The sequence below is a fragment of the Aythya marila genome (assembly GCF_965140915.1).
Source record: "Aythya marila genome assembly, chromosome: 20".
Taxonomy (NCBI): Eukaryota; Metazoa; Chordata; class Aves; order Anseriformes; family Anatidae; genus Aythya; species Aythya marila.
The window spans coordinates 499,683-517,799 of record NC_139061.1 but is presented as its reverse complement, the minus strand read 5'-3'; the positions used below and the strand labels follow the sequence as shown (position 1 = coordinate 517,799).

At 57.7% G+C, this 18,117-nt stretch overlaps 1 protein-coding gene across 5 annotated transcripts in view; it reads left to right on the top strand.

Moving 5' to 3' along the window:
- HIP1 (huntingtin interacting protein 1) overlaps positions 1 to 17,985 on the top strand; it is a 50,296-nt gene extending 32,311 nt beyond the window's left edge. For 2 of the 5 annotated variants that reach the window (XM_082776463.1, XM_082776464.1), the window contains exons 6-31: positions 1,703 to 1,779; positions 2,029 to 2,090; positions 3,971 to 4,111; positions 4,443 to 4,500; positions 6,706 to 6,781; positions 7,178 to 7,309; positions 7,949 to 8,046; positions 8,413 to 8,485; positions 8,881 to 9,064; positions 9,141 to 9,229; positions 9,304 to 9,420; positions 9,586 to 9,687; positions 11,339 to 11,533; positions 11,808 to 11,955; positions 12,102 to 12,188; positions 12,394 to 12,501; positions 12,591 to 12,727; positions 12,853 to 12,963; positions 13,113 to 13,171; positions 13,399 to 13,492; positions 13,869 to 13,969; positions 14,096 to 14,201; positions 14,393 to 14,516; positions 14,708 to 14,769; positions 15,267 to 15,378; positions 15,819 to 17,985. In XM_082776463.1, coding sequence (XP_082632589.1) covers positions 1,703 to 1,779; positions 2,029 to 2,090; positions 3,971 to 4,111; positions 4,443 to 4,500; positions 6,706 to 6,781; positions 7,178 to 7,309; positions 7,949 to 8,046; positions 8,413 to 8,485; positions 8,881 to 9,064; positions 9,141 to 9,229; positions 9,304 to 9,420; positions 9,586 to 9,687; positions 11,339 to 11,533; positions 11,808 to 11,955; positions 12,102 to 12,188; positions 12,394 to 12,501; positions 12,591 to 12,727; positions 12,853 to 12,963; positions 13,113 to 13,171; positions 13,399 to 13,492; positions 13,869 to 13,969; positions 14,096 to 14,201; positions 14,393 to 14,516; positions 14,708 to 14,769; positions 15,267 to 15,378; positions 15,819 to 15,829 — 2,664 coding nt within the window. In that variant the 3' untranslated portion in view covers positions 15,830 to 17,985. Of the gene's footprint in view, positions 1 to 1,702; positions 1,780 to 2,028; positions 2,091 to 3,970; positions 4,112 to 4,442; positions 4,501 to 6,705; positions 6,782 to 7,177; positions 7,310 to 7,948; positions 8,047 to 8,412; positions 8,486 to 8,880; positions 9,065 to 9,140; positions 9,230 to 9,303; positions 9,421 to 9,585; positions 9,688 to 11,338; positions 11,534 to 11,807; positions 11,956 to 12,101; positions 12,189 to 12,393; positions 12,502 to 12,590; positions 12,728 to 12,852; positions 12,964 to 13,112; positions 13,172 to 13,398; positions 13,493 to 13,868; positions 13,970 to 14,095; positions 14,202 to 14,392; positions 14,517 to 14,707; positions 14,770 to 15,266; positions 15,379 to 15,818 lie in introns of those variants that run through there. The other 3 variants (XM_082776465.1, XR_014318873.1, XR_014318874.1) reach the window with 3 other exon arrangements.
- The last annotated feature ends 132 nt before the right edge of the window (positions 17,986 to 18,117 follow it).

The window sequence follows — 18,117 nt, the reverse complement described above, 5'->3', positions numbered from 1 at the left end:
GGAAGGTCTCCTGCCTGACAGCAGGGCCAGGTAGGGGAAGCACAGGCAGGGCAGGAGCCGGTGCTGGAGTGTAAATGTCCTGAAAATCCTGCGTGGAGCCCAGCTCTCATGTATCACCAGGAACACAGGGAGGGAAGCCGGGGCTTCAGGCCAGTGGGGTGTCCTGGTTTGTGCATGGAAGAGGATGAGCAGCAGCACCTGCTCCAACCTGCATACCAGCATTGAGGATTATTGGCCATGGTCAGCAATGGATGAAGCACAAAGCTCTTCTACAGCTGCCAGAGGGTCTGCCCCCATCTCTTGTAAATTACTTGTTAAACATCGCTGAACATGGGGTGGTGTGGGAGGGCTGGGTCCCAGCCAGAGTCAGCAGAGCAGCAGCATGGTGTCCCATCCTGTTCCACACAGTGATGTCTCCAGCTTGTGGTCTGGTAGCTCAAATAATCATTCTTACTCACTAAAATCCATGCTTTCTGGCTCTTGGACTCTGGGTGCTTCTGGCCACTCGGAGCAGGGGAACAGCTTAGATTTTTTTCCCCCCTCTCTTGTGTGCCTGCCTCGGGAGCTTGTTTTGAGCCTCCAGAGCAGAGTTGCTGTGCAGGTCCCTTGTCTGGGCTGAGTTTTGGAGAGGATGTGGTCAGAGTTGGCTGGCTCCAGGTCTGTTGCTGCAGCATGCCTGCACACAGCTCGGCCAGTGCTGGCTGCCAAAGGTGATGGGGAATATATTTATAGAAAGGAATGTGATGTGCCCTGTGGGGTGTTGGGAAGCAGTGCGCCCGTTGATGGAGTTTATTATTTAGGCAGACGTTCTCTTATGCTTGTGGCATTAAAATAAAGGCGTTCCTCCAAGAACAGAATGAAAAGTCATTGTGGGCTTGTACACAAACACTGCCTTGTGTGGGTTCAAGTGCTCTAATGCTTAAAGTAGTTGGCTGTGGCAGGTTTGGTACCTGCAGTGTTTTCTTTCTTTTTGAGCTCTGCTGAAAAGATATTTTCAGAAGCTAGGCCTGTACCTGTAATCCCTATTCAGCTCTGTTTGGAGCCATAGTATGGCGTACCTTGACTAGTAGTGGCAGTAATAAGAGGCTTTGCCCTCCGAGGTAAATGGCAGCTCCTTTCTGCCCTGCAGCACTTTCCTTTTCAGCCTTGCAGGAGCTGCTGCCCCATCTCTTTGCAGCTGGGCAGGTTTCTAAGCCCAGAGGGAACTGACTTTTCTTGCTAGAAGTACAGGCTGTATGGACCATGGAGGCTCTGGCTCCTGCTCACCCAGGGCTCAGCAGGCCTCTTGTTAGCCTTTTTTCAGCAGGACTTACCCCCTGCAGCAGCAGGTACCAGCCGCTCCCCACTGCTGCAGCCCCTGCCCTGTGGATGAGGGACTTTGCTGAGCGTCACTTTTCCTTCTGGCAAGGGATGGGGCTTTCAGGGTGATCACTTGCCTTTGTCCTCAGTCTGGAGTCTGCAGGGATGAGGTGAAGCCCCTTTGGGGCTCTCAGCATTGCTTTGCCAGGATGGAGGGATCTGGTGATGGACATCGAGACTTTAACCCACCGGCAGACCTGGGGGCAGCAGCCCCTGCTCAGCACTGAGGAGCCCAGCTCGGGATCCTTTGGTTCAGCAGGGACACCAGGCCAGGTGTCCTGGTGTGGAGCCACGGTGGGCACGGGAGCCCCTCCATGTTCCTGACTGCTTCTTCCCCCCACAGAACCCACGGTTTCCCGGCAATCTCCAGATGTCCGACCGGCAGCTCGATGAGGCAGGGGAGAGCGACGTCAATAACTTGTGAGTGCGGGACAGGCAGGTGGCAAGGGGGAGGATGGGGAGCTCTGCGCACCCTCGCCGGCTGCCCCTCCAAGCCAGGGACGTGTCCCTGTCTGGCACCTTGTCCCCACCACCTGCCATGGGCACTGTGAGCAGACAAAGCCACCTGCCAGGGCTGTCACGTACCTCTCAGGCAGGCAGTGTGTCACCTCGGCACGGGGTAAGGTTGTGCAGGGACACTGCCCAACCTTCCTGGCCCCTCTTCCATAGCTTCCAGCTGACGGTGGAGATGTTTGACTACCTGGAGTGTGAGCTGAACCTATTCCAGACAGGTAAGCCCCTCATCACCCTAGTGTGTGGGCCTGGTGTGTGCCATGCGGCAGCACCGGCTCTGGGAAGGGAGTTGTCTGAGGGCATCAGGTCTTATCTGTTTTCCGTGCACTTCACCACGGTTGTTCTTAGATGAACTTATTCCATGTCAGAGCCATTCTAGCCTCATCACAGCCCTCCTGCAGCTCTGTGTGGGGTCAGCTGCAATGCACAGCTCCACTCTCCCCCACATGCCTCTGGTTTTAACTCCCCAGCTTCAGGCTCCCACTCCACAGCCTTCCTCAGCTGAGTTTCTTCTCATCTTACTTGTGAGCTTGTGACAGTTTCTGGCTTTTATTAGTGGAGAACACAAGTTCCCCCAGGTACTTGCAGTAGTGCTGGAGCTGGAAGAGGTGTGGGAGTACCCTCTCTTCCTCATGCTCTCAGAGGCTGTAATCAGGCATGGAGGTAAAAACAAGTCAATCTAAAGTCTTAGGACCGTAATGTGCTTCTGCACACTCTAGCAAGGTTGGGTTTGGGACAAATTAAAGAAGTACCAGAGCAAGGCCACCTTAGGATGCATAACACCAGACTCTGAAGATGGTCCCCAGACACATACGGCAGCAGCCCTTCCTTCCCAGCTGCCAGGCATCCCTTTCCTAGGACTTGCATGGGAACACATTAGATATAATTAGATGTACTGTGGAAACCAGAGGCTGTGGTGCTCAAGACCTCACTTCGCTGGCCTCCAGCTCCCCCCTTTGTACTGTCATGTACCTTGGTAAGTGCTTCAGTAACTCAGCTGTGTTAGTGCTTTGTGTAAATGCACATGAAGATTCTCTTGGTTAGGCACCCTACACATGACCCTGATCCATAAAACGTGCCTCTAACAGTCAAGGAGTGCAGTGGGATGCATGTCCCCTGCAGTTATGTGGGATGCTCCAGTGTGTCTTGTACTCTGCTCCCTGCAGAGGATCCCTGCCATCTGCTCCTGGGTATTTCTGGAGCATCTCCCCAGCAGCACACACGGTGCAGCAGGATGCTCCACACACACCAGGAGTGCAGCCCCTGCTCCCGCCTGCCTCTAAATTGGAGAATATTTGTGCTGTCTGTTATTTACCCCGAGGCTGCTTGGTGCTTCCCAGCACAGAGGCTTGACAGATCTGTGTGCAGGAGAGGCTGAGCAGCACAGCCAACTGGGATTAGCACAGGGTGACCTGCTTTGTCTGCCACCGCAGCACGCTCCTGCCCTGGGGCTGCATCTGGCTTTGTGCACACTCACCTCGGATGCCGGTGATGTTCCTCCTGCTCCCAGAGTCATCTCCCAAAACAGGTGGTTGGCAGCCACCCCAGGGCTGGAGCATGCGCCAAGCTCCTTTCCACCTCTGCCTTTTTCTAGTATTTGTATCTGGTCTCATCCCTCGGGAGCTCAGCTGGGAGCTGAGAGGAGTCTCAGGGTCCCTGCACATGCTTGGGTGGGTTTTGTCCTGTTGCTCCCTGCTGAAGGCTGGCTCCGGACCAGGCACCCTCACTGTATGGTGCCAAGGAGTTCCCACACCAGTGTGGTGCCGGAGAGTCACAGGCGGGAGCTTCTGCTCTTGCTGAAGTTTCATGGCACAAACTGGGACGGAGGCAGCTACATGACGGAGGCTACATGACAGGCCATCAGGTCTCTTGCTCTGGGTGGCATTTCCGTGGCTGCCCCAGCAAGCTGACCTGTGTCAAACACCCGGTTTGGGAAGAAATGAGCCAGCCACAGAGGGCTGTCACTATTCTCTGGCTGTAAAGGAGTGCAGACCATTAGCTCCAAGGCAGTTGTCTGTTTGGTTTACACAAATCCTAGCTCTGACAGCCTGACATTCCCTCTACCCCTCTGAACCATGTCCTTGCTCCTCCCCACCAGTGTTCAGCTCCCTGGACATGTCACGGTCTGTGTCGGTCACGGCTGCGGGGCAGTGCCGCCTTGCTCCGCTCATCCAGGTGATCCTGGACTGCAGCCACCTCTACGACTACACAGTCAAGCTGCTCTTCAAGCTCCACTCCTGTGAGTACCCCCCATGCCTCAGAGGGAGCTCAGAGGGGTGGAGGGGATGTGGCGAGCCAGCAGGCTATGCATGGGGCGACTCCGGGAACCCACATGCCCCCAGCCCAGCTTGCTGGGGCATCCTACATGGAAGCAGCCTGGCTGGCCACTTAGCAACACCCGGGTGTCTGCACTCTTTGCCAGTGTGTGGCTGGGGCTCCCCATTTGGACACCGGGAGGAGGACAAGTGTCCCTGCAAAATGCTTGTCCCTGCTGACAGGCTGCCCCTGGAGCCCTGCTTCTTCCTGAGGTGGGGACACGGAGTGAGGTTTATATCTGCTGCTTCTCCCAGGTCTGCCTGCTGACACACTGCAGGGCCACCGGGACCGCTTCTTGGAGCAGTTCAGAAAGTAAGTGGAGACCTGGGGTGCCAGCTGCCACCCCAGGTGGTGCTCTGGCTACCGAGATCTGATCAGGGAGCCCTGGGGTGCTGGAGCCCTCTGCACTCAGGCTCAGCAGCTGAGCAATGGAGGCAGAGGAAATGCATGAATTTGTCTAGTGCAGGGCTCCAAAATCAGCCTGCTTCAAATTCACTGCCTCTGCTTTGAAGCTGCTTTGCTGGAGTGGGGATGCTTTCACCAGGACACCCACTCCGTTTGGCTAATCCAATGCTATTGAATTACCAGATAACTGCATTATTAATTCTAAAGAGGCATTCAGCTGCTAATGGCATTTTGTGCGAAGCGCCAGTTGATGATTTAAAACCCTCAAACCCTTTAATTGCAGTTTTAACTGCAATTTGCAGTTGACGTGCTGAGATGAATGTCTCTCCGTCGCTGCTGAGGACCCAACCCTGCCCTTCCTGGCTTCACTGGAGGAGTTTGAACTACACAGCACCACTGCACTGCTGCCACTGAAAGCACCTGCTTAGCAAGGACTGAGAAGCTGAATGTGGTGGGGTGCTCATGGGCAGGTCCTAATTTTCCCCAGTTGCCATCCTTCAAGCTGTGATAGGCACAGCTTGAGGTACTGTTGCAAGCAACAGTGTCTGGTGTGCCCCTGGGTAGTCAATTTTGTAGTCTCTAGGCCCGTGAAAAAGAGATTTCCCTGAGTAGTGCTTAATTTCAAAAAAAAAAAAAAAAAAAGGCAAACCAAGACAGCTTGTTAAAAGAAGCAGCAGAAAGAGAAAATCTTCAGGTGTTGCAGAGCTCAGGGTGTTGTCCTCTGAAGACCTGACTTTGCAGGCAAATTCAGGTCATTCAGCCAAGCAGAGGTGGCTTTTGAGAGGGAAAAACTGTCTTTTTGGGGTACAGCTCAGAACAGGAAAAGGTAAAATTGCTTATGGCATGTGTCCTGTTGTCTGAGGCACTGTCCCAAATTAAAATATCAATAGCAGAGATTTTAATAGCAACAGATAGGAGTATAGGAGCAAATGGCCGGAGCCAAATCACATGTACCCAGTTACCTGGGAACTCACACATGCGATGTGCAAACACTAGTGAGCATGTTTATTTCCGAAAGCTCTGGAAAAAAAAGCTGCCTTGAGATGGAAGGACAGGTCTCCCCTGGATTAGCAACTGCTCGAAAGGCAGGTGACAATTGATAAAGTTTTGTACCAGTGGGGTTTTCAGGGTAATTCCCAGTGACTGTGCTGGAAGCAGTGCTGTTCATTGTATTTTAAATGAGATCAAGAGCGAGCAGGCAGTGAAGTGCTATGGCCTGTGGTACGCAGTTATTTAGGGTAGTCAAAATGAAAACTGGCGACAAAGAGCAGCAGGGGCACATCACAGCACTGAGACTGCACAATATAGGACATCTCGATTCAAGGTCAAAAACTGCAAACCAGTGCCTGTGGGAAAAACACCAGGCACGACCATCAGTAGATGGCTAGGCTGTAAGCGGGTTCTGAATGCCCAGGACAGACCCAGGGGCAAATATCAACCATGCCAAGGGAATGGCAGCTCATGGTGGTGGCAGCACCAGGCTGAATGCCAGGTTGGCTGCAGCTTTTCTTCTTGCATAATACCAGGTGTAAAACCAGGGGTGGAGAGCATTTATCACAGGCTGCTCTTGGTGCCAGAACTGGAAATCAGGTTAGAAGGGAGGCAGGGCTGCTCATGGGGAGAACTGAAGATGATGGTGCAGATGTAGCCTCTATGCAGGAAGCCCTGACCAGCCAGTGGCTGGAGATATAATGGGAGCAGTGGGGCTGTTTCACAGCTGTTCACTCAAAACTACTATTTTGGCTACTGTCAGGACAGCGCAGAGAGGTGGCAGGGCCTCTGGTACAACCCAGTGCAGTGGCTCTCCCACAGTTTGTGGTCTTAGGTCCTTCTCTCTGCTCGTCAAATCCTGGGTTTATGCGAGAAAGCCTCTGGCAATCAGTGTTTACCAGCGGTGGGAGTCTGGGGGCCAGGGTCTTCTGACAACCTGCCATGGGTTTGGTGGTGGCATATGCTCCCGTTCCTTCCAGCACAATGCGGTGACACTGCTCTGGAGCCTGGCAAGGGTTTGTATGGGGTGTGCAGAGGAGCTGCCTGATGGGGATGTATGAGAGCAGTGAGAAACTGGGGTACACGGAGAGCCTTCCTTAACCAGCCTCTGTCCCCTTCCAGGCTGAAGGACCTCTTCTATCGCTCCAGTAACCTGCAGTACTTCAAACGGCTAATTCAGATCCCACAGCTCCCAGAGGTGAGAGCACCACGGTGTTGGTGCAGCCCTCGCCATCCCCATGGCTGGGAGCAGCAGGGAGGGCTGATGGCAATGAGCAATCATTGTCCAGAAAGCATCGTGTGCCACCTGCTTTGCTTCGTGGGCATGGTGGCAACTCAGGGCTTGTGGGGCCCAGGGCTCATCCCTGCATCTTCCTTGGGTCAGGTTCTTTTAATGTTCCTGTGGGATGGAGCTGCTTTCTGGCTGCACGCTGTCCCTAGAGGGCTGGGGTCCAGGATCCCTCCTCACGGCAGCATAGCTGGGAGGGATGAGGGGTGAAATGATTTTTCAGGTGTGACACAGGGCCAGCCATATTGGTAGCCCTACTGTGGAACTGGTCTTACACCTTCCAGCTGTGCTCTCCTCCCTTCCCAGAACCCTCCCAATTTCCTGAGAGCCTCAGCACTGTCAGAGCACATCAGCCCTGTGGTGGTCATCCCCGCTGAGGCATCCTCGCCTGACAGTGAGCCCATCACAGACCTGGTGGAAATGGAAACAGCGTCACAGGTAAACACTGAGGCATGGCCCATGGCTGTGCCTATGGTGCTGCCCTCTGTCTCCGCACCCATCACTTTCTCTCTGAACTGTGCTGTCGCAGGGTCTCAGGCAGCACTGAGCGTCAGCACAGGGTGCTGTGTGTCACTGATGGGTGCTGCAGGGTGCCCAGTGGGGAGCGTGGGCTCCCTGCCTGTGTTTGAGTCAGGCTGAATGCATCCCACGGTGCTTCTCTTAATAGTTTGGTGCCCTCCAGTGATGGCTGGCTGGGGATGTTTTCCTTCCTAGCATTACCCTACAGCTTTCTGTGCTTGCATGGATGTTTCTGCTGGAAGAGGAGTTCTTTGCACCTCTCCATTAAGAGTTCTTCTTGTGCACTCAGCATTTTAAGAAGACAAATTAATGTGAAATGACTTTGGGGATTTGCCCTCCAGGACCACAGTTGCCCCATAGGAAGTGCTGGGATCTGCCTGTGCACAAGGCTATGGGGGCTCTGGGAAATCCAGATGGGCAGCATTTGCAGGCAGCAGTCCTGCTGGCCGGTGGGATGGCTGTGCAGTCCATTCAGGGACAGCAGGGGATGCAGGCTCCCGTTGCACAAGCAGGGGAGCAGCAGTGCTCACCTGGGTCCCTGTGCTTCTCTTCCTGCAGAGTCTGTTTGACAACAAGTTTGATGACATTTTTGGCAGCTCACTCAGCAGCGACCCCTTCAATTTCAACAGTCAGAATGGGATGAACAAGGATGACAAGTGAGTCCTCCGATCAGTGGGTCCGTGGCTCCTCCCGTCACTGGGTGGCAGAGGGAGGACGAAGCAGAGCGGGAGCTCCCCAGAACACAGCACCGCATCTGCCAGCAAGTGCTGTGGCTGCCCACACCCAACCCCTTCCAGGGACGTGTCCCCACTTGGGCCATCTCAGGGCCATGGCCAAACCCAGCACAATCCCAGGAGCCCCAAGCACTCCTGTCCATGGGTTTCGGTGTGGAGCAGGAGGCAGAGCTGAGCTCAGCTGTCCCTGAGGACACAGTGGCCTCCATGAGGACCTTCTCTCCTTGTCTCCACATCCCTGTGTCAGTGCCAGGAGTACTGAGGTGGTGCCTGGTGTCTCCTTCCCAGGGACCGATTAATAGAGCAGCTCTACGGGGAGATCAGGACCCTGAAGGAGGAGCTGGAGAGCTTCAAGGCTGAGGTGGGTGACAATAGCTGGTTGGTGGCACATGGTGCATGCTGGCCACATCATCTCCAGCACCCTGCAGCTGTAGGCCCATGGACCGCATGGCGATACCGGGGCAGCTCACACTGTGAAGGGGCCAGCAGGGTGGTGAAGGGTGGGAGCTGTGACACTGCTGCCCCAGGGATGTGAGGCCCTGACCCTGTCCGTGTCCTGCTCCACACCTGATGGTTCCAGCTCCTCTGCAGCAATCTGTCTGTACAGAGCAGCCGTGTGGGGCAGCCGCTGTGCATGGGGAAGGGCTCCCACGGCTGCACAGTGTGGCTTACCCCACTGCATAAGGTCCATCTGGTGCATTTGGGGCTGCCGGGCGCTGGACGGTGCCAGGAGCTGCCCACCTGCTGTATCTGCAGAACGAGCGTCGCACCCTGCAGCTGCGCGGGCGCATCAGTGAGCTGGAGGCTGAGCTGGCCGAGCAGCGGCACCTGAAGCAGCAGGCGCTGGACGAGAGCGAGTTCCTGCGCACTGAGCTGGAGGAGCTGAAGAAGCAGCGGGAGGACACAGAGAAAGCGCAGAGGAGCCTGACAGAGATCGAACGTGAGTAGAGGGCCCGGGGAGGTTGGCGGGGGACCACAGGGCGCCCCCAGTGCTCACCTCACCCTGTGTGTGTCAGGGAGGGCACAGGCGAATGAGCAGCGATACAGCAAGCTCAAGGAGAAGTACAGCGAGCTGGTGCAGAACCACGCTGACCTGCTGCGGAAGGTGGGCCCCACAGCCACCCAAGGAGCATGCATCCTGGGCTGGGCTGGCCCCTGAGCTCCCACTGCTATCCCCAGAACGCAGACGTGACCAAGCAGGTGACAGTGGCAAGACAGGCCCAGGGTGATGTGGAGAGGGAGAAGAAGGAGCTGGAGGACTCCTTCCAGCGGGTGAGCGAGCAGGCTCAGAGGAAGGTGAGTAGGGCGCATGGCACAGTGGGGTTGTCCTGGGGATGGGGACAGGTGGTGGGGACAGGGATGGGGTCTCACACCCCAAGGGACCTTCCTGGTTGCACTCGGAGGGAAGCGGGTGAGTGCCCCACAGGGGCCGGCTCAGGGCGACCTCTCTCCTGCCCACAGTCTCAGGAGCAAGCCGAGGTGCTGGAAATGCTGAAGCAGGAGCTGGCGGCCAGCAAGCAGGAGCTGCAGGTCCTGCAGGGCACACTGGAGTCCAGCACACAGGTGAGAGCCCCTGCCGCGGCCATGCCGCTGCCACCCTGCTCCGGTTTCTGAGCCCAGCCCCATTTCCTCTCCACTAAGTCTCAGATGGGCTTGCAGCATTTATCTGTGCCCAGGAGAAAGGCAGGTCTGCCCATTGTCACAGTGCCTTGGCAAGGCATTACCCACCAAGGTGCCATTGGGCCAATAACCAGCTTTCTGTCCTTGTCCTTCCCAGATCTGGATGGGTTCAGTGATCGTACCATGGGGTTTAGCACTCATGTGTGAGGCTGCACCAAGCAGTGGTTTCCAGCAGCAGGGACTCCCAGCTCAGAAGGGACAGACTCAGGAGCTGATTGCCCTAGAGCCAGCAGGCAGCCTTCACCCCCATGTCCTATCTCCATAGCCTCTGATGGAGAAGCTGAACAGTCCACTCCTGTGTGAGTGAGGAAGAAATTGCTGGAATAAATCTTCACAGGTGAAAAAGCAGTCAGACAGGGTGTCATGGTTTAACCCGGCCGGCAGCTAAACACCACACAGCGGTTTGCTCACCCTCCCCCCTCCCTCTCTGGGACGGGGGAGAGAAATGGAAAGTGAAGCCCGTGAGTTGAGATAAAGACAGTTTAATAAGACAGGAATATAATAATAACGATAATAATAATAATAATAATAATAATAATAATAATAATAATAATAATAATAATACAATTATGATAATAGTACTAATAATAATAATGTGTACAAACAAGTGATGCACAATGCAATTGCTCACCACCCGCTGACTGATGCCCAGCCTAACCCCGAGCAGTCCGGCCCCCTCACCCCGGCTAGCCACCCCTATATATTTAGCCACCCCTATATTTTTAGCATGACGTCAGATGGTATGGAATACCCCTTTGGCCAGTTTGGGTCACCTGTCCTGGGTCTGTCCCCTCCCAGCTCTTGCTGCACCCCCAGCCTGCCTGTTGGCAGGACAGAGCAAGAAGCTGAGATGTCCTTGGCTTGGTATAAGCACTGCTCTGCAACAATTAAAACATTGGGGTGTTATCAGCAGTCTTCTCATCCTAAGCCAAAACACAGCATTCTACCAGCTACTAGGAAGAAAATTAACTCTGTTCTAACTGAAACCAGGACGCAGGGTGACTGCCTGCTGCAAAACGCTGGCAGGCAGCATGCCCTCCTGTCAGAGGCCTTTGCTTTGGACTCACTGCTGTGCCAGAGGGTCTGTTGTGCCCGTGAAGACATGGCCATTCGCTGCACAGGGCTCTGGAGGTCTCCAGGCTTGTTGTAGAGGCAGGGAGCTGTCAGGGAAATGGACCTGCCCTTCCCCAGGGTGGGCAGACAAGCTGCAGTGGGTCAAAGAGCCCTTCATCTGCTCATGCATCAGGATGACGACAGTCATCAGCTGATAAAAGTGGAATGGCATCCAAGGGAGCTTCAGCTGGCCCCACACAAGGTTGTCCGCTGCTTCAAAGGTACTGCTGGGCTGCCTGGCATGGGTGATGCAGGGCTGCACTCTGCCCGCAGCTGTGTGGGTTGCAATGCATCAAGCAGCAGTGGTTGAGATGGCCTGGGCATGGACCACAAGCCACAAGCAATTCTCCAAATGCAAGGGTTCATGTCTTCAATGCCACGTCCTCAGCACAGTCTTGATGGGTGTTTTGTGCCCGGCCAGGTGGGAGCAGAGCAGAGCACCCGGATAGCAGACCTGGAGCAGGAGAGAGACAGCCTGAGCCGGGCGGCAGAGCGGTATGGTGAGGAGATAGCAGCCCTGCAGGCTGAGCTGCAGCAGCTTCAGGACACACTCAGCAGCGAAAAGGAGAGCAGCAAGAAGGAGCTGGAGACACTGCAGACACAGCTGCAAGACAAGGTACCCCAGGGGCACCGCTGTTGCAGGCATCCCAGCATCACCAGCAGTGCACCCGGAGCCAAGGGCCACTCCACTACAGTGAGGAGCCACATGGGGAGCAGTGTTCCATGGCACTTGGCTGCCCACTGCCGCACTGCTGGTCCCCAGGGACAAGAGCAAAGCCCCCGTGCCAAGCCCTGGCTGTGGGTGTTTGCCAGAGCTGGAGGCAGTGGAGGGGTGTCAGGGTTTGCCAGCTGGTGCAGTGGGGAGGGAGCCTGACACACTGCCTTGGCAGGAGAGCATGGAGCAGATGCTGCAGCAGCGCCTCGCCAAGGAACAGTTTGCTCTGCTGCAGGGCAGTGCACGGGAGGCAGAGAGGATGGTGCAGGATGCCCTCAGTCGCCTCGAGGACCCTGCTCACATCAGCTGCACTGGCTCAGCAGGTGAGCTCCCCAGTGCCCACCAAAGCCAGCACGTCCCAAACAGTGGCCTTGCAAAGCCACCCTCCCCAATTTCTTCTGGGACAGCCCAGCCATAGAGAGATGCTGTGCTGTACTTTGTTCAAGTCTTGTCTCTTGTGTGCCTGCAGATTACCTCCTGTCCAGGACATTGGCAGCCTCTGAGTGCACAGAGAGGCTGCAGGATGCACACAGAAAATACCTTTCCAATCATACAGGTGAGACACGGCAGCACTGGGGAAGGGCTCAGGTGGGCAAGAGGTGGCATCTCCAGGAAGCAGCAGGATGAGAGGCCTGGGCTGAGAGCCACAACCAAGGCTTAGGCTCTGCAGAGCCCAAGTGGGAACAGGGGAAGCAAAAGTGAGAGCTAAATGGGTTCCTAGGCCGCTTCAGCTGAGCCTTGCGCCTTTTCTCTGTCTGCAGATGTGAGCAGCCTGCTGCCCTGTGTGGCCCTCTTTGCCCACCTCATCAGCGACACCATCCTGCAAGGCAGCGCTACCTCCCACATGGCCCCAGTGGAGCCTGCTGACCGTGAGTGCTTCCAGCTGCGGTGGGCAGGGGCTGGGGGTCTCTGGCCTCATGGGCAGCAGCACCCTCAGCCTCTTCTGTGGCGCTCACAGGTCTGCTGGAGATGTGCAAGCAGTGTGGCAGCGAGGCCATGAGCTACCTCAGCTCCCTGCAAGACCTGGATAGTGTGGAAGGCGCTGACTGCGCCGCGGTGACCAGCTGCCTGGGCCGGATCAGTGCCATTGGGGAGGTGGGTGCATGGGCATCACCACCAAGTGGGATTGGGGCATGGGGAGCAACTTGGGGCAAGCAGGGTGGTGGCACCTGTGGAGGGGCTGTGCCTCCCTTAGGCATTTTTCTCCGTCCTGTCCCCAGGAGCTGCGACCCAGAGGACTGGACGTGGAGCAGGAAGAGCTGGGTGATCTGGTGGACAAGGAGATGGCAGCTACATCCGCGGCCATTGAGACTGCGGCCGCACGGATTGAGGTGAACCGGCACTGCAAGGGCTGCCCCACGGGGTCACTGCATGCCTTGAGGCACCCTTGGGCACCGTGCCTCATGGGGCCACCTGCACAAGGCTGGGTATGGCAGCCAGGCAGTGCAGGTGGCTCAGCGTAGCTTCTCCCCTCTGCCAGGAGATGCTGAGCAAGGCTCGGGCTGGTGACACTGGGGTCAAACTGGAAGTGAATGAGAGGTGAGCAGTGGCCAGGGCATCACAGATTAAGGTACTGGTTTAAATCCAGGTGCTAAGAGAAGAGGAAGAAGGGTTTGGGGATGCAAGAGTGAGTTGGGGAGCCACAATGAGACACAGTGTTGCAGGGTGGGCATCTTCCTCAAGGCTCTGGGATCTCTGCACCTCACCAGCTGCGTGGTTTGCACCCGTGCCAGCCTTCCCACAGCTCACTGGGATTTATCTCACAGGATCCTGGGCTCCTGCACAGGCCTTATGCAGGCAATACAGGTGCTGGTCCTGGCGTCCAAGGACCTGCAGCGAGAGATTGTGGAGAGCGGACGGGTGAGCAGGCGGGCAGGGAGTGAGGGCAGTGTGGGCGGGCAAGGACTTGGCCAGCACGGGATTGCCACGGGAGTGATGCAGAGCTGTGTGCTGACAGCCAGGACAGCTGCCAGCATTGAGGCTGTCTGCCCCGGTCCTAGGTCTCTGTTTTGCACCCAGAGGTTGCAAATGCCATCAGCAAAGCTCTCATGCTGCACAGGGGAGCCCATGACACCTAGGGTTAGGTGTCTGCTCCACTTCCACATGTATCTCAGATGAAATCCTGATTTACTCTTGTCTCCTAAGAGCAGAGATTTGGGGACCCCAGACCCTGTCACCCTGGGGTGAGGGCGCATCCCCTTGCTCCAGCATGTGACTGTTCCCTTATCCTCTGCAGGGCGCAGCATCACCCAAGGAGTTTTATGCCAAGAATTCCCGCTGGACGGAAGGTCTCATCTCTGCCTCCAAGGCTGTGGGCTGGGGAGCAACTGTCATGGTGTAAGTGGCACCCTGTGGAGGGTAGCAGGGTCTTTGCCGTCCCCAAGGGGCAGGAGGTGAGAAGGGTGAGAGGGTATGAGAGAGCTGGCCCGAGGGATGCTCTAGCCCTTCTCTGTCCTCTTGCAGCGATGCTGCTGACCTGGTGGTTCAAGGGAAAGGGAAATTCGAGGAGCTGATGGTCTGTTCCCATGAGATTGCAGCCAGCACCGCACAGCTGGTGGCAGCTTCCAAGGTAGGAACACTGTGCCCTGTGTGGCAGAAACACCACTGCTCCCCTAGCTGTGTTCTGGGGCCCCCAGCAGGGTTGCTTGGGACCAGGGTTACCTGGTGGCAGAGTGAGGCTGGAGCTGGCATGCCAGGTCCTTGGCTTGGATTGTGGGACCTGGTGGGACATGAGCACGTACACCCTCTCGGCCCCGGCAGGTGAAGGCAGACAAAGATAGCGCCAACCTGGCCAAGCTCCAGCAAGCTTCTCGGGGTGTCAACCAGGCCACAGCCGGTGTGGTGGCCTCCACCAAGTCTGGCAAGTCACAGATTGAGGAGAAAGGTGAGCACGGGGCTGCAGGCCTGGCCAGCAGCACAGACCTGCCCCCAGATCTCCACTCTTTGCGCCCTCGGTGTTCGGTTGGTCATATCCACGTGCACAGTGGTTTCTGCCTGCAGCATGGGAGCTGCTGAGGAGGGCAGGTCACACTGGGGAGCAGCCCCCAAGGGGACACGGTGTTTTTGTCTCTGCAGACAGCATGGACTTCTCTAGCATGACACTAACCCAGATCAAGCGTCAAGAAATGGACTCTCAGGTAGGAGCTTCCTCTGCACTTTCAGAAACACAGCCAACATTGCATCTAGCATGTTTGGGCTGATGAGAGGGTGCCCAGGCTGTCCCAAGGAGTGGGAGCAGGGGAGAGCTGAGCCATTTTCTTGCTCCTGGTAAAGAGGCTCTTTTCCTCAAGCACCATTCCCAACTGCTGCCCAAGCAGGCCATGCAAGCACAGAGCATGACCAGCACCTGGGCACCAGGAGCTTGTGGGTGAAGCCCAGTGGACGAAAGTGAAGGCTGAGCTTGCCCAGGAGCAGCATGCATTTGTTCCTTGAGCTTTCCCCATCCTCAGATGCGTCTGAGCTAAGTCCCCTCTCCAGGAACTTTTGCTGTTGGAACATTAATGGGATGTACCTTGGTGATGGTGGGCTTGGTGTCAGGAAGCCCGGCACAGCTGGTGTGGAGCATGCAGGTGGCAGAGCTGGCTGTGCTGCAGGGACACAGAGTAGCAATAGCAGTGTGTGCTTTGTCCTTCAGGTGCGAGTGTTGGAGCTGGAAAACCAGCTGCAGAAGGAGCGGCAGAAGCTGGGGGAGCTGCGCAAGAAGCATTACGAGCTGGCAGGAGTGGCAGAGGGCTGGGAGGAGGATGGTGAGTACCCACCGGCAGGGGTTGTGCACTGCAGGAGGGCAGCAGCCCTTCAGGCTGTATCTGCTGCTCTGGCTGGGAAGCAGCTCTGGGAAGCAGGCAGGAGGGCAGCCCTGCCCACAGCCCAGGCAGTGAGCGAAGGCAGGGCAGGGATTTCACTGCAGCTGGAATAAAGCAGAGCCTGACAGCAATTAGCACGTGTGGCCAAAGCCATGGAGACTCTGGCCTGTGCAAAAGGCTGTGGAAGTTATCAAGTACCCAGGACCGGCTCTCCCTAGAGCCCCACCATCCCTGCTGGTCCCATTGTTCAGCCCTGGGCTCTGCAGCCAGCTGGCCCGCATGCCACTGGGGTGCTGCTGCCCTGGAGCCACAGCATGTGAAACCCTGGGGTCCCAAGAAGAGCACATTGCTCTACATCCCCTTACTGTCTCTCCCCTTTCCAGCCACCGACTAGATGCTGCAGCAGAAGCAGCCAGCAGCAGACACCCCTTCGGTTGGCTGGGACCCAGCTTGGTGCAGCCCTTTCAGAAGATACACAATAAACTGGTGCAAAATCCACCCCGAAGCACACGTCCTCTGCGTTCCCCAAGAGCCGCCTGCAGTGCTGGAGGACCGAGAGCCACGTCGCTGCCAAGGGAGACCCTGGGGCCAGGAGCGAGGGCTCCCCAGCCACCCAACCTCACGCCAGCTGCAAACTGCACGTGTATTTATTAGAGCTGCTTGGGGGGGGGTCTCTGGGGTGGTCTCTAACCCTTTAGTTTCATTTTTGCACAGATTCTCTGAACTGTTTGACCCAGCTCTGGTGGACCAGGAGCATTCGGGTTTCCTTCACCTCTTGCTGCTTCTCCAGCCTTAATGCGTTAACTGGCTCAGCGCAAACACCTCAAGGGAAGGAGCCTGCCTGGTGCAAAGGGCCGCAGGGATGCGGTGGGGTCAGGAACTGGCTCTGCTGGTGCTGCTGGGCTAGCTCGGGGCTTGGTGCTAGGCATGCTCCCCCAGCCCCAGCCCCCTGGCCTGCTCAGCTGCTAGCAGCAGCCAGGGTGGTGGGTGAGTCTGTGTGGAAGCAGAGTGCCTTTGGCCACCGTAAGGCCAGGGTCCCGTGCTGCTGCCAGGTCAGGGGCTCGTTCACACGAGGCAGCCTGGGTTGCTGAACCCTGGCGGTAAGAGCCATTGCTTCCTCCAAGCCCTGCAGAGCTCACTGGGCCCATTGGCAGCCCAGGCAGGTCCCAGCAGCAGTTCTGGGAGCAGTCAGCAATGAGCAGGGCTTGGGCTGGCAGTGAGAGGAAGGTTGTGACGAGTTCCTGTCCCCGTGTTCCCAAAGTGCCCTGTCTGGAGCAGTGCTTGGAGCAGAGGAGCTGGGCTGGCTGGCCCTGTGCAGCGCTATGCTGCCCTGAGAGATCACTGTGTCAATGCCAGCAATAAACCACTCTACAAGGTGCTTGGCTCACATTTGGGCAACATCTGCTCCCAGGCCAGCAGCTCCCAGAGGCATGGAGTGGCTCAAGGGCAGCAGCACGGAGGGGTTGGGGTGCAGTCGGGGTGCCCCAAAGCTGCAGCAAGCGGCCCTGGCGTGCCACTGTCCCTAGGGGCAGGGGCGGCTGTGGGGCTGGTGCTGAACATCCAGCCCCAGCCAGGGAACCTTTGTGCCTTGGAGCAGGGGACTTGCAGGGCAGGGGGTGACCTCCAGCCCCCGGCCCATCAGGCCCCCAGCTTGTCTCACCGTGGCAGGGATGGTGGGATCAGACCAGCGCACAGCAGCGCACAGCCATATCCTCACCCTGCCTGGCCGCCCCTCCTTGCCATCCCCAGGTTTGCTGGGATGTGCCCACAGCCAAGCCGGGTGGACACTTGTCTCCCTCGTGGGACTGGGGAGCCCTTCCCAGCAGGAGCGGACTGCAGCAGGGTGCTGTGGGGCAGCATTTGGTCACTCTCCCTTTAGGATGTGGTGACTGGTTGGCACTGCCTGGCCACGGAGGGGAGTGGGTGGCCTTGGCACCCATCGCCCAGGATGGCTGGACTGTCACCACATGCTTTCCTGGTGACACACATCGGCCGTGCCAGCCACTTGGACCAGTGGGATCTGCCCGTGTCCCCCTGCCCAGCCACCCCAGCCAGCACCACGGCCCTGGGGCTTCCCCAGACACAGGAGAGGGTGACCACCACCGTGCCGCCTGCAGGGACCCCGCGGCCCTAAGGGTCCTGCCACAGCGAGCTGCTGCCAAACCGCCCCCTCCGCAGCCCCAGCCTGCCAGGACCCCGACAGCCCCCGGCCTCCCGGTCCCTCTGGAAGCAATACGCGCCGCCCCTCTGCGGCGGGGACGCGGGGAGACCGGGGTGCCCCTGAGCCCCCGCCGGCTTCTCGGAGGTCTGGCTGGCGCGGGCGACCACCAGCTGCTACCTCAGGTTTCCAGGCTGGGCCCGGCTGGGCCCCGGGGTGGCGGGAGGGGCGCGGGGAGGGGGCCGCGGCGCTGCTCCCAGTCCCAGCGCTTCTCCCTCCTCCGGCTCCGGGCCCAGGACCGCCCGGGCCCTGCGCGGCTGCCCCGCGGGTTCCGGCATGGCGCGGCACGGCGTGCTCCCGGTTTTTAAATAAAGCCTTCGGCCCTGCTGCCAGCTCGGCGTGCTTCCCGGGAGGGGAACGGGGGCGGGCAGGGCTCCGGGCACCCGGGGCCCCGGGCCCGGACTCGTGCCCGTTGCCGGGGCGGGCGGGGCAGGGGCCCGGCACGCGGCGCTGCGGGCGGGCGG